The 13,178-nt window shown below is 42.0% G+C and overlaps 1 protein-coding gene and 1 long non-coding RNA gene across 2 annotated transcripts in view; one reads left to right on the forward strand and one right to left on the reverse strand.

The window, feature by feature from the left end:
* Positions 1–382: 382 nt before the first annotated feature.
* On the reverse strand, positions 383–10,885 carry LOC148902182 (uncharacterized). Its single transcript, XR_016114255.1, has 3 exons — positions 7,128–10,885; positions 609–743; positions 383–522 (listed from the first exon to the last, which is right to left on the reverse strand). It is a non-coding gene; the product is annotated as an uncharacterized LOC148902182 (long non-coding RNA).
* Positions 493–13,178, forward strand: part of pcxb (pyruvate carboxylase b) — a 174,457-nt gene continuing 161,771 nt past the window's right edge. Inside the window, exons 1-2 of the mRNA XM_088990514.1 lie at positions 493–627; positions 11,548–11,684. Coding sequence (XP_088846640.1) covers positions 11,549–11,684 — 136 coding nt within the window. The 5' untranslated portion in view covers positions 493–627; position 11,548. The remainder of the gene's footprint in view (positions 628–11,547; positions 11,685–13,178) is intronic.

Here is a 13,178-nt window from a genome sequence, read left to right on the forward strand (position 1 = left end):
AAAATACAAACAGTATATTAAAAAAACAAAGAGAAAAAAATAATTGAACAAACTTTCCCCCCATAGAAGCTAATAGCAACATTCTATCATGTCTTCATTAAATTCATAACATGCGTAAATATCAGAAATGTGGCAAAATTCCTCAAATATTACATCACCACATTCATAACACCCGCGTTTCCGTGAAGGCACGCCCTCTCATCTGATTGGCCGAGAACAGTGGGCGTCTGGTGGCGTCATGGGCCCGAGCAAGAGGGATCAGAGTTTGTGCTCGAAAGGGAAGAGATTAACGCTGCGAAACCATCCAGCCGCTAGCACGTAGCATTAGCCTCTTCCCCCACCTCACCTTGTTTGACAGCGCCCCTCCGTCCTCGAATCCACGCTTCTAGCAGGAGCGTCCTTCCACGCAGTTTCCCCGAGTACGCATATGAAGCCCAATTGATCCCATAGTAACAGCAGACCTTCCCGTATCCCTTGCCACCCTCTTCTTCCTCCTCCGAGCGTGACCGCGCGCGTGTCGAGCTACGTGGGACGAGAAAAAAAAACAAACAAACTAGCCAAGGAGCCCCCATCAACTCGTCGACTGTTTACAATCGGTTTCCTGTTACCTGTCGTCGGACGCACAACGTGAGTATGGATGCACCACCGCGTTGCTAGCATTTGTTTGCCTTCCATGTGATTTTTTTGTTGCTTCCAGGCTGTCCGGTTCGCCGTTCGTCTCCTCGAGTGTCACGCTGTCACATCTGAGAGGAAGGGAAAAAAAGACGTAACAAAAATGCTCACCTGGTCGGAGCTAGTTTAGTTTAGCTCGCTAGTGTGTTGCTTGGAGTGTCTTTTAAACGTGGACGTTGCAGCTTGGCAATGTGTAGGGAAGTCTTTTTAAGTTAACTTTTGCAAAGTGGTTAGGCCGGTCCGCTTTTGTCAGTGTTTAACGGTAAAATCGTTTTCAAAAGGCAAACAAAAGCCGTTTATGGTGATTCTAATTTTCAAGAGTTGCAGTTATTGTTGCTTGCATGGTTCAACCACCGTCCCGCATACCAACGCGAACGCTGTATTTTTCCCCATCATTATTTTCTCCGCCCCAACAGAAAAACATATCAAAATCAACTAATACCGTAATAAAAAAATAAAATGATACGTTTCCCCTAACTACTAGATAAGTTCAATTCACATTTTGATGTGACACATTTCACACGATCACGTGATAGGTTCAGTGTAACATTGCTGATGAGATAACCTTTATTTGGCTCACATTGGCGAAATTCCCAAATGCACAGCAGCAAAGTTATGAAATGGAGAATGAAAGGACAAATATTTACTGGAGAAACACTAAATATAGGAGCTGCTGTAAAGGCAGCCACTCTCGCTGTGCCGTCTTGTAGTCAAAATACATTAATCAAGTTAGTTTTTTGTTTATGGATCATATAAAATGCACAATACAGTAATACATGGACAGAAAGTGAAGCGAAATAGAATGTTTTCCATTTTGCATGTTGAATTTCAAACTGCTGCTGTGGACTGCAAATTTCCCCATTGTGGGACGAATAAAGGTTTTCTGATTCAATGTGACCATTCCTATTTGTAAAGGACAACCAACGCTTCCGGACAAGTTGTATCCATAATTTGTTATATTAGAGGCTATAAAACGTTTTTCTGATGTCAGTTAGGAAACAAAAAAATGGTGTCGGTTGTCCCTTAAGTGTGATAAATTCACATGATTTAAAAAGTTGGTGTCAGCAAACTTCCCATTTTAACGCGCTAAGTTTCAAATTTGAATGTGAATTTCACATTAGAATGTGATAGGCTGACTATTATGTTACAAGGGGGAACAAGCCCGTGTCTTATTGTGCTGGTCCCAAGCCCGGATAAATACAGAGGGTTGTGTCAGGAAGGGCACCCGACGTAAATTTTTTTGCCGAAACAAATATGCGAATCAAACCTCTGAATCCCATACCGGTCGAGGCCCGGGTTGACAACGGCCGCCATTGGTACTGTCGACCTTCAGGGTGCAGGTGGAAAATTGGAAAATTGGAAAATTGACTACTGTTGGTCGAAGAAGTAAAGGAGGGAGGTGTGCCCGGAGGAAAAGAGAGAAATAGAACGCCGGGAGTACAGGACTAAGTGTAGGAACTTTGAATGTAGGTACAATGACAGGTAAAGGTAGAGAGCTGGTTGACATGATGCAGAGAAGGAAGGTAGACATACTGTGTGTCCAGAAGACCAGGTAGAAAGGGAGCAAGGCTAGAGCTTAAGGTCAGGGTTTAAGATGTTCTATCATGGTGAAGACAGAAAGAGAAATGGAGTTGGGGTTATCTTAAAAGAGGAGTTTGTTAGGAATGTCTTAGAAGTAAAAAGAGTATCAGATAGAATGATGAGCCCAAAGCTAGAAATTGAATTTGATGAAGTCATACAGAACATCCTGAGAGGTGAGAGGGTTGTAATTGGTGGAGACTTCAATGGACATGTTGGCGCAGGAAACAAAAATGATGAGGAGGTGATGGGCAGGTTTGGACTCCAGATGAGGAACGCTGAAGGACAGATGGTGGTTGACTCTGCTAAGAGAATGGAAATGGCTATTGTGAATACTTTCTTTCAGAAGAGACAGGAACATCAGGTGACCCATAAGAGTGGAGGCAGAAGTAACAGGTAGACTACATTTTGTGTCAACGGCGACATCTAAAGGAAATCAGTGACTGCAAAGTAGTGGTTGGTGAGAGTGTAGCCAGACAGCATAGGTTGGTGATGCGTAGGATGACGCTGGCAGTGAGGAAGATGAAGAAACCAAAGGCTGAAGTGAGGACAAAATGGTGGAAGTTGAAAAAGGAAGAGTTTTGCATGACATTTAGGAAGGAGGTAAGACAAGCACTGGGTGGGAAAGAGGTCCTTCCAGATGACTGACAAACTACAGCGAACATAATCAGAGACACAGGTCGGAAAGTACTTGGTGTCTCGAGTGGAAGAAAGGTAGATAAGGAGACTTGGTGGTGGGATGGGGAGGTGCAGGAGTGTCTACAGGGAAAGAGGTAGCAAAGAAGAAGTGGGACACTGAGAAGACCGACGAGAGTAGACAGCAGTACAAGGAGATGCAGCGCACGGTTAAAGTAAAGGTGGCAAAGGTGAAACAAGAGGCCTATGATGACTTGTATGCTCAGCTGGACAGCAAGGAAGGCGAGACTGATCTTTACAGGCTGGCGAGACGGAGAGACAAAGATGGTAAGGACCTGCAGCAGGTTCAGGTGATTAAGGATAGAGATGGTATTGTAATGGTTAATGAAAGGTAATGTATTAACATGTGCCAGTAGTGTAATGGCAAGATGTAAAGACGTGACTGTTGTGGACCAAGACATAGCAAACATTAGCAAGGATGAAGTGAGGAGGGCGCTGAAGAGGATGAAGGGGGGAAAGGCACTCGGGCCTGATGATTTACCAATCGAGGTATGGAAGTGTCTTGGAGAGGTGGCGGTGATGTTCCTGACTGGGTTATTGAACAAGATCTTAGAAGGTGAACAGATGCCTGAAGAATGGAGACGAAGTGTACTCGTGCCAATTTTTAAGAACAAGGGAGATGTGCAGAGTTGTACTAATTACAGAGGAATAAAGTTGATGAGCCATACAATGAAACTCTGGGAAAGAGTAGTTGAAGCTAGACTAAGAGCAGAAGTGAACATTTGTGAGCAGCAGTATGGCTTCATACCAAAAAAAGAGTACGACAGATGCAGTGTTTGCTTTAAGAATGCTGATAGAGAAGTACAGAGAAGGTCAGAAGGAATTGCATTGTGTCTTTGTAGATCTGGAGAAAGCGTATGACAGGGTGCCCAGAGAAGAACTGTGGTATTGCATGAGGAAGTCTGGAGTGACGGAAAAATATGTCAGAGCGGTGCAAGACATGTATCATGACTGTAAGACAGTTGTGAGGTGTGCTGTCGGTGTGACGGAGGAATTCAAGGTGGGGGTGGGACTCCACCAGGGGTCACCTCTGAGCCCCTTCTTATTTGGTATGGTGATGGACAGGCTGACAGACGATGTCAGACAAGAATCTTCTTGGACCATGATGTTTGCAGATGACATTGTGATCTGTAGCGAGAACAGGGAACAGGTGGCGGAGAAACTAGAGGTTTGGAGATATGTCCTGGAAAGGAGAGGAATGAAGATCAGTCGCAGCAAGACGGAATATATGTGTGTGAATGAGAGGGATCCAAGTGCAAGAGTGATGCTACAGGGAGAAGAGATAAAGAAGGTGGAGGATTTTAAGTACTTGGGGTCAACTGTCCAGAGCAATGGAGAGTGTGGAAAAAGAGGTGAAAAAGCGTGTCCAGACAGGCTGGAGCGGCTGGAGAAAAATGTCAGGTGTGATGTGTGATAGAAGGGTCTCAGCTAGGATGAAAGGAAAAGTGTATAAAACAGTGGTGAGACCAGCTATGATGTTTGAATATAATAAGAGGGACATCTCATATTAGAGGCTTTGGAGAGAAAATCAGAGAGGCCAGACTGAGATGGTTTGGACATGTCCAGAGGAGAGAGACCGACTATATCGGCAGAAGGATGCTGAATCTTGAACTGCCAGGCAGGAGACCGAGCGGAAGACCGAAGAGGAGGTTTATGGATGTTGTCAAAGAGGACATGACGGTAGCTGGTGTGAGAGAAGAGGATGCACAAAACCGGGATACATGGAGGACATTGATTCGTTGTGGCGACCCCTGAAGGGAAAAGCTGAAAGGAAAAGAAGACCTGATTTTAAATGTTTTTTTTTGCATGTCTGTAACCAGTGACGTGCAGTCAGGGGAGGCAGATGAGGCAGTCATCATGGATATATCAAATGAAAAAATCAATTAAACAGATATTTATTTAGTGATTTGTACTTTAAAGTTCTTGTCCATTTAACTTCACCGTTTTAGGATTTTTTTCAAAATCACTGAATTTTAAAATTTACCGTTTAAATACGAAGTAGAGACGAACGGTGAGGCAGAAGCCGGCTGAGCCTCACCATGGATTGCGCAATAGCTATGCGAACTGTGCTGGCTTGCTCTGCAGTGAGACCGCATTGCTGTCCTTCTGCATATTGCTATTAAAGTGTTGAAACACATTTAGTATATGAACTAAATTTCTACAGTTTAGCTGGTGTATATAATGTAGAGTCACTTGACATTATAAACACTGAACTACAGTGTTTATTTTATTTGTATCAAAACTGTGTGCATAGGTGAGGCACACAGTTCTCCTGCCTCATGACAGGGGGCGCTGATGATTAGATTCTTCTTGTGACTCCTCAGCTGCAGAATAGTAGAGTTAGTGAGAGCAAGCGACAGTAAACAGTTAGCAAGTTAAGTGCAACCATCCAGTCATTTTTTCGTGTTGCTTGGCCTTATTTTCAGAATGGAGGATTACATATCTAAATTGAAAGAAATAGAGAGACTTTTAAAACTGAAGAAAGATAAGGAAGGCTTCTACAAAGAAGGTAGAGATGCCTTTCTTCAGAAGGAGCGGCACATGGACTTCATTTATAAGTAAAGGTAACACGATAATAACATTTTTTTAAATTCTTTTTTTCTATGCTACAGTTTATAAAGAATGCTGACATGACATTTTAAACAAAACACATTAACTGTTGCCAATCAAATGGCGAATAAACTACTCCGTGAAGTTCATATGTTTGTAAATCTGACTGTGATGACATCAGTGCCTCACCAGCCATGAACCTCACCGCACGTCACTGTCTATAACCCCAAAGAAGTATTGGCATTGCATATTTTCATTGGCTATAAACACTGTGATGCTGTGCAAAGTTTATTTTCCCCTTCATCTTTGCCGTGGCCATATTCAAATACACGTGAAATATAATGCCCCAATATCAAATGGTGTTCCATAGGGTTCAGTTCTGTTAAAAAAAGATTTGTTTTACAACAATCCCGACAACCAAACACTTAATACGTGCTATAGAAAACATGGCTGGATGAAGTGAATGGTAGCCATCCGTGTAATTGATTTCTGTTCACTGTTCCCAGAGTCGCTTTGTTTGTTTAGTTGTTTGTCCGATGCTTGTTTAGTCACCGTAAAGTGAGCCCCCCCCCCCCCGAGGGGACAAAACCGACTCTTATGTACATGTAGAAACCTGCGAGGGTGCACAATGTGCTTGTTTGCTTGCCGGTCACACATCACGCACGGCCTCACTCCGACGTCTCTCTTTAACCTTTGAACCGGCTCTCGTGCATCTGCCGCTTCTTTTGTTGTAACAACCTTTACTCCAGTCGCGTTTCATCGCTGAGCTGCGCGCGATGTCCGACTGACAGGTAGAAATTCGGATGCATTGCTAGCGAACCTTTCTCAGGTGTTGTTGGGTGTTTTTGTTCAACAAGCATTCTTTCATCAGTCTCCTTTGCAGAAGCATGTGGAGTTGATTACATACACACACAGACACTCCCGACGTCATTCTGTGCCACGCCGCCTCCAAAAGCAAACATCCAACACACAAATACAATATTACAATATTTAGACTGCACATGTCAAACAAGTTCGATTCTTTACATTCAAATTCACGAACGACAAGTTTGTTGCCTTGACGGGCCGCATCCCCCCCAAAAAATTAACCGTAAAAAGAATTCTAATGAGAGCCAAATTAAATTTGTCTTCATTTTATTGCCAACAATCACTTCATGATCATGAAGCTGGCTGCGAGGCGGAGATTGCATGCTAGCAGGGCACATCCGTCATCTCTCATAATGGTGATTGTCATCACCCCCACCCCCACACCCTCCCAGGGGGGGGACATAGGTAGTGCCAGAGTCTGTCCCAACAGTTAATTGGGGGAAGTTTTAGCATCAAAGCTCTAACCAATGGAAAACAATGCTAACTGATGCTAAACTGGGCATTAGCATTAGCACAGGCGCGGTGGCAAAGGGCGATGAAGGATCCCCCCTCAACCCCCAGGCCCCAGCCTGATTTGAAGAGGAGCAGCTGAGTATACCCACTGCCAAAAACGCGCACATGCTTGGTTGCCTGCTGGGAACCGTAGTGGAAACATGATGCCAGACAGCACGAGTCGAAAATAGTAAAGGATCATCATATGTCATCGCGGGGGTCACTCGGTTGAACCTTTTGCTTATGAAATCTGCAAAAAATATTTTCCTCACCTGCCCTTGAAAATCATTCCGACGTCGAACCCAACGTCAAGTGTACGTTTGTATGTCACAACATCACTTGTGTGTCAAAACAAAACTTTGCTCCCTGCCATGTTAATATGTCAACCGTAAATGATCTCTGCGCTTGGAAATGGGACACGCAGAATTCGAGTCATTCATATTTTTAATTTTTTTCTCTTTTGGAATGCTTTGGCTGAATGTGCGGTAAATGAGATGTCTTGTTTGCCATTGGTGGATTGGGCACTTTAATCTGTTTTGGCTTGCCTCCTGTCATTTTATTGTTTTAAACAGTTACTAAAATTGGATCCTGTGGAACACATGTGTCAAAGTCAAGGCCCGCGGGCCAAATCCTGCCCGCCACATCATTTTTTTCGGCCCGCGAAAGCAAATCAAACTTGTTAAATTCCATGATGATTGCTAAAATCTGAGCCAAAATTTCATATTTTTGGGTGTCAACCACAATAAAAGTCATTATTCTTGACTTCAGATTTGAAAACGAGTTATTCATTAATTTGCTGTGTGCTCTATACGTAATATTTGAAGGGATTTAAACATTCTAATGGGTTCCCCAAATTCATAACGGCCCTCGAGAGGAAACCATAACTACAATGTGGCCCGCGGCAAAAAATGACTTTGACACCCCTGCTGTGGAAGATATTCAGATAACTTCTCTTTACTACATATGCCTGATATATGTTAACAACAAGTAGCTGAACTATTTTTACTTCCCTAGTCCAACGGCTATTGCACAAAGATTTTTGTATTATGTGGAACACTTATCCTTACGTATCCCTTCCCCTTATCACCACAAAATAAATAATTAAAGGACAACCAACACCATTTTTTTGTTTCCTAACTGACATCAGAAAAACGTTTTGTAGCATCTAAAATACCCAAAACACGCAGGCTGATATTTTTAGTCAAATGCAAAACACCAATAAAAATGACTTAAAGTGTCCCAAAACTACTTCAAAATGACCTCAGAAAGTTTCAGTTTCAGAAGGTCCCGCCCCCTTGTTCGTGACGTCACGCCAAGTCGTCTTGCCTTGCTCGAGAATCAAAACAATGGCTTCAGATTCGGAGAAGATGCTTTCTTGTTACTCATCCAGTTATGAATATGATTGAAATAGTTCTGAAGAGGAAAGCATAAATGTTTGCAATCGATTAAAGAAATCCTTCTGTCTCATTTTGAAGCGTCTGGACTCCAGTAGTGCCCAGAAAATGCACAAGATGGCGCCCAAGCTCCGTTGGAAATGGGCTGATTTGTGTGCTGGGGATTTGTGTCAACTAGTATCAAATAGTAGTCTTGGTGTAGCACACGATTCACCATCGCGTTATGTTTTTTCTTGTAATTTAAACATGGATCAACACGAAGTTTTCAGACCAAAGTACCCAAAATGCATTGTGTGTCGCTTTCCCGGTCAGGGGCGTTCCAGACGTGAAATCACGTCAGGCATCGTCATCAACTCGAAAACAAGACTTCCTGAATATTCAGCGCCAGTCTTAAAACGCAAAATATAGCTATATGCCGTGGAATCTTTGTAAAATATGCTCAGGAGAAGTCATTTGAAGTGATTTTACAAATTATGGACACAACTTGTCCGGAGGTGTCGGTTGTCCTTTAAATAAACAAGCAAATAAACAAACATAAATAGACAAAATAAATACTTAAACTAATACATAAAAAACTAAATAAATAAACACATAAATGTGCTTACGATTGAACGACTGTGTCTTTCGTGTTGTGTCACATTATTTGTCATTTGGTTTTTTGTTGTTGTTTTGACTTCAAGATGGCGCCACGAGAGTGTCTGGCTTTACAGCAGCACCCGTATTTTGTTTTTCTACGTCCTCCTTCCCTTTGCTTTTACTTTCATCACTTTGCTGCTGTGAAATGTACATTTCTCCACTGAGAGACTAATAAAGGCTAATCCAATCCAATAGAAATAAATAAACATGCAAATAAATGAATTAAAATCTACATTAAATGTCAATTAAAAAAAAAGAATGACCAAAGAAAACACTGCACACTAATACAAACAAAGCTCCAGATGACCCGAATTTGCCAATGTATTTATTTGTATTTTTTTTTTTAACTAACTCAGTGGTTGTCAAACACCAAGTACTCATCTCAAGACGATCAGGACTTGAAATCTGAATCGCTAACGCACACACAGTATATACTTATCAGAATCAGAAAGCCTTTAAAAGTCCCACAATGGGGAAATTTGCAATCTACAGTAGCAAGATTCAAAGGAGTGAGCATAAGCAAGGGGTCGAAAAGAAAAAACATAGTCTTGCATGCACAAAAAACTGACAGAAGACTGAACTATACAACTGCACAAAAAAATGTTTCATAAAAAACTGTATATAGTGCAAAGTATAAAAATACAGTATAAACCATGTATGATATATGTAACTACGTATTTACTCTACATAAGGTGGCTGTGCTATTTACAATGTATAAGTCCAGTTTTTATTCACATTAACAAGAATAAAGAAAAACAATATATGAGAAAATACAGACATCAACAACACCCCCCACCCTTAAATGACCAGAAAAAAATCTATTTTTGTAGACACCGTAAAAAAAACTGCAATGTACTGTATGCACAACACTGAAAATATTTTTTATTTATGTATTCATTTATTTTTTAACGAAGCAAATATTAGTATGGTTGATTAATCTTAAGGAGCGCAGTCATCAAATTCCAACCTTCCTGTTTATTTTCTCTTTCTACAACAGTCGTGCGGTTCCTCTTCGAGCGCCCCCCCACCCTCGCGTTGCGTAAGAGGCATCAGTGAGCATAAGGAAACAATTGGGAAGGATTTCTCCGCATGCGTTGCTCCGTCCAACCACTGGAGGGCGCTCGCCATTTACTACACGCATAACACATAGTTGTTCTTGTGCCAGTTTGGCTTCGCGTTGCACCGAAATGACATTTTTTTCGAACACAGTCGTGCTATTTGCATACGCGGTTCCATCTCACGTCAATTTCCCTAAACTCGGCGATGTGACAAAAATTGAAAAGAGTCCCCACCGTACACGTCCGATCCTCGATTTGCGTGTTATTCTGGCTTTTTCGCTTGCCTATCATTGCTGCTCGTGTCACTGCGGGTTAGGAAGATGTTCTCTGCTGCGGGGCTTGGCTGCCTGCTGTACTTTCAGCTTTCTTAGTGATCAAAGAGCATTTTTTTGGTACACGGCTGGGGCTTCGCTTAGCATCTGCGGGCTGGCTATCTCCCACCGTGGCCGCCTTTGATACATTTAAATTCCGGTCGTGGATTACAGTCCTATCAAAATGCAACATTTCATTTCTAATTTAGTCCGACATGATAGAAGAGAACCCAAACGGCCTTTTATTTGTTCCTTAGTGGGAACATTGTGCACAGGGGCAGTATACAAGGCTGGGGGTAGGGAGAGGGCGGTGGCCCATCTGGACATGTTTACAACGGCAGACAGCGCACTGTATGTGGCATTTGTACGTGAATAAATAAAACGTAGCCAGGGTAGGCAATTTGAATACCTCCCGATATCTCCCCAAACGCAGATAAAAACATTGCCATGGGCAGCATTTATTTTCGGAAAAAGTATGCATTACTTTTGTAATTAATGTGTTTGTATGTTTCCTCATGTTTTTTTCGGGGAGTCCATTCTTTTCCAGAATTGTACAGCATTTTGTACTCAAGGAAATGTTTGGAATCCTCAGCCGCAAGTAATACTGACAATTAGCCACGCGGGGGCAGTAGTATCCCGAGATGCTTTGAAAAAGCTCAGTTTGTTTTCCTGTACCTTCATTTTCGCAAATAAACAACCAGAAAGTGCTCATTGTGTGTATTTATTCATTTTAATGTGCTTGCTCCCCCTCCCCCTTATAGCCTAAGATGTCATTAAGATTCAGTTAATAATGGATCCATTGTGTGGCAAGTAACCACGAGTACTTGCAATTTATTTGTAGGAGTATATGATGCAATATTACTCCCAGAATATGAATATAAAGAGTAGCATTATAGTTTGGTGATTATTTTATTTGTTGACTGCTTGTTGACAGCGTTGTTGTGATATGGAGGCGAAGCGAGATAGCTTGCTATTTTAAATGTAAGCTAATTCGACAGTGTGAGTCTGAGCGGCTGTTGACTGGCTTGAAATGTAGATTGGACTGCCCCCAGATAATAATACATTTAATTTCTAAGCGCCTTTCAAAACTCTCAAGGACACTTTACAGTCACGGGATTTTTTGTGCGGGTGAGCAGCGGCAGCCATTTGTGCCGGCGTTCACTGTACCCGGAAGTCAACGTGCGCTCCAAAACCGTTACCATCAAATTATCAATCTAATATACATGTAATGGATGACGTTTCTCAACCTGTGGATATTCAAGTGTATAAAACGTCATGTCGTATCTTACGCAGAATGTTGCTCCACGGTGCAGTGCGAGGCGGCCTAAGTCTGTTCGCCCTGAGGAGGGTGTGTCTCCTCCATCGCTCTGCCCACTCGACCCCGCCCACCCAATATCGACCAATCAAAAAAGTGATGGTGGCTAACCGAGGTAAGAATGCAAATGTATAATTCCTATTGAAAAGCAGAATGCAGCTTACTGTGTTGATCATTCATGTTCAAGCATGCGTCTGTGTGGGCGACTGCACAATCATTCTTCTTTTTCTACTCCCCCTTTCCTCACTGAATAGCTTTGTTTTCTATTTATGTTATTGAAGAAATCCTGGTTACATTGAACGCATATTCAAGGTTTTCACTTCAGCGCTTGTCAAAGGCTGCTGGCTTGGTGTAAATGTCCTGAAGGACATTTAAAGGAGAACCGACATCACTTTTTTGTTTCCTAACTGACATCAGAAAAACGTTTTGTAGCATCCAAAATACCCAAAACACGCAGGCTGATATTTTTAGTCAAATGCAAAACACCAATAAAAATGATGCATCCAGTTATGAATATGATTCAAATAGTTCTGAAGAGGAAAGTATAAATGTTTGCAATCGATTAAAGAAGGTCATTCCGGGTAATTTTGAGTGATCACGACTGATGTGTAGCGTCACAGAAAATGCAGAAGATGGCGCCAGAGCTCCGTTGGAAATTGGTTGATTCTTCACCTAGGAATTGTTGTCAGCGAATATCTAAGTTGTCTCGGTGTAACATACAACGATTCACCATTGCGTTATTTATGTGTTTTCCTTCTAATTTCGTCATCAACACGGATCAACACGAAGTTTTCAGACCAAACAAAGTACCCAAAACGCATTGAGGTGATGCAAGTTATGTCCCTTTTCGCTCAGGGGCGTTCCTTCAGTGACGTAGGGTGAGGACTCGTCACCAACTCAAAAACAAGACTTCCGGAATATTCAGCGCAAGTCTTAAAACGTAAAATATAGCTATATGCGGCGGAATCTTAAATTGTAAAATACGCTCAGTAGAAGTCATTTGAAGCCATTTTACAAATTATGTATTTATTTATGTATGTATTTTGTAATTATGTAATTACAGTAAAGTCTCGTTATATCGATATCGGATATATCGATAGTCCCTGTTATATCGATACTATTTCTATGCACGCACGGAGAAAATTACATGCAAACAGGGTCGGATATAGCGATAGTCCCGGTTATATCGATATTTTTTCGGACTCCCTTGAATATCGATATAACGAGACTTTACTGTATGTATTATAACTTGTCCGGAGACGTCGGTTGTCCTTTAAATATTACAGCCAATCAGTTATGCCATTTAATTAGCACAGGGGTCTTTTCAATTTTATTCTTGGATTGAAACATTAAACCCGAGACAAATTATTCAGTGAGTATTCGAACGGGCTGCTGAAGATGACTACTTATTTTTTGTCTCCACCCAACAATACCAAGTATGGCAAACCCTTTGAAGCGGCGCGCGCATTGAAAGATTCATGTCAGCCTTCCTCCCTTCAGAGCTGTATTAAACTGCTTTAATCCATCATTGTGATTGAGATGGCTTTTGGTCTGTGACACACGCACGCTCACACGTAGCCATACCGTGGGGCTTTCCGTCAGTGTCTGT

This window comes from Hippocampus bargibanti, linkage group LG02 (genome assembly GCF_051943395.1).
Source record: "Hippocampus bargibanti isolate YZ-2025 linkage group LG02, ASM5194339v1, whole genome shotgun sequence".
NCBI lineage: Eukaryota > Metazoa > Chordata > Actinopteri > Syngnathiformes > Syngnathidae > Hippocampus > Hippocampus bargibanti.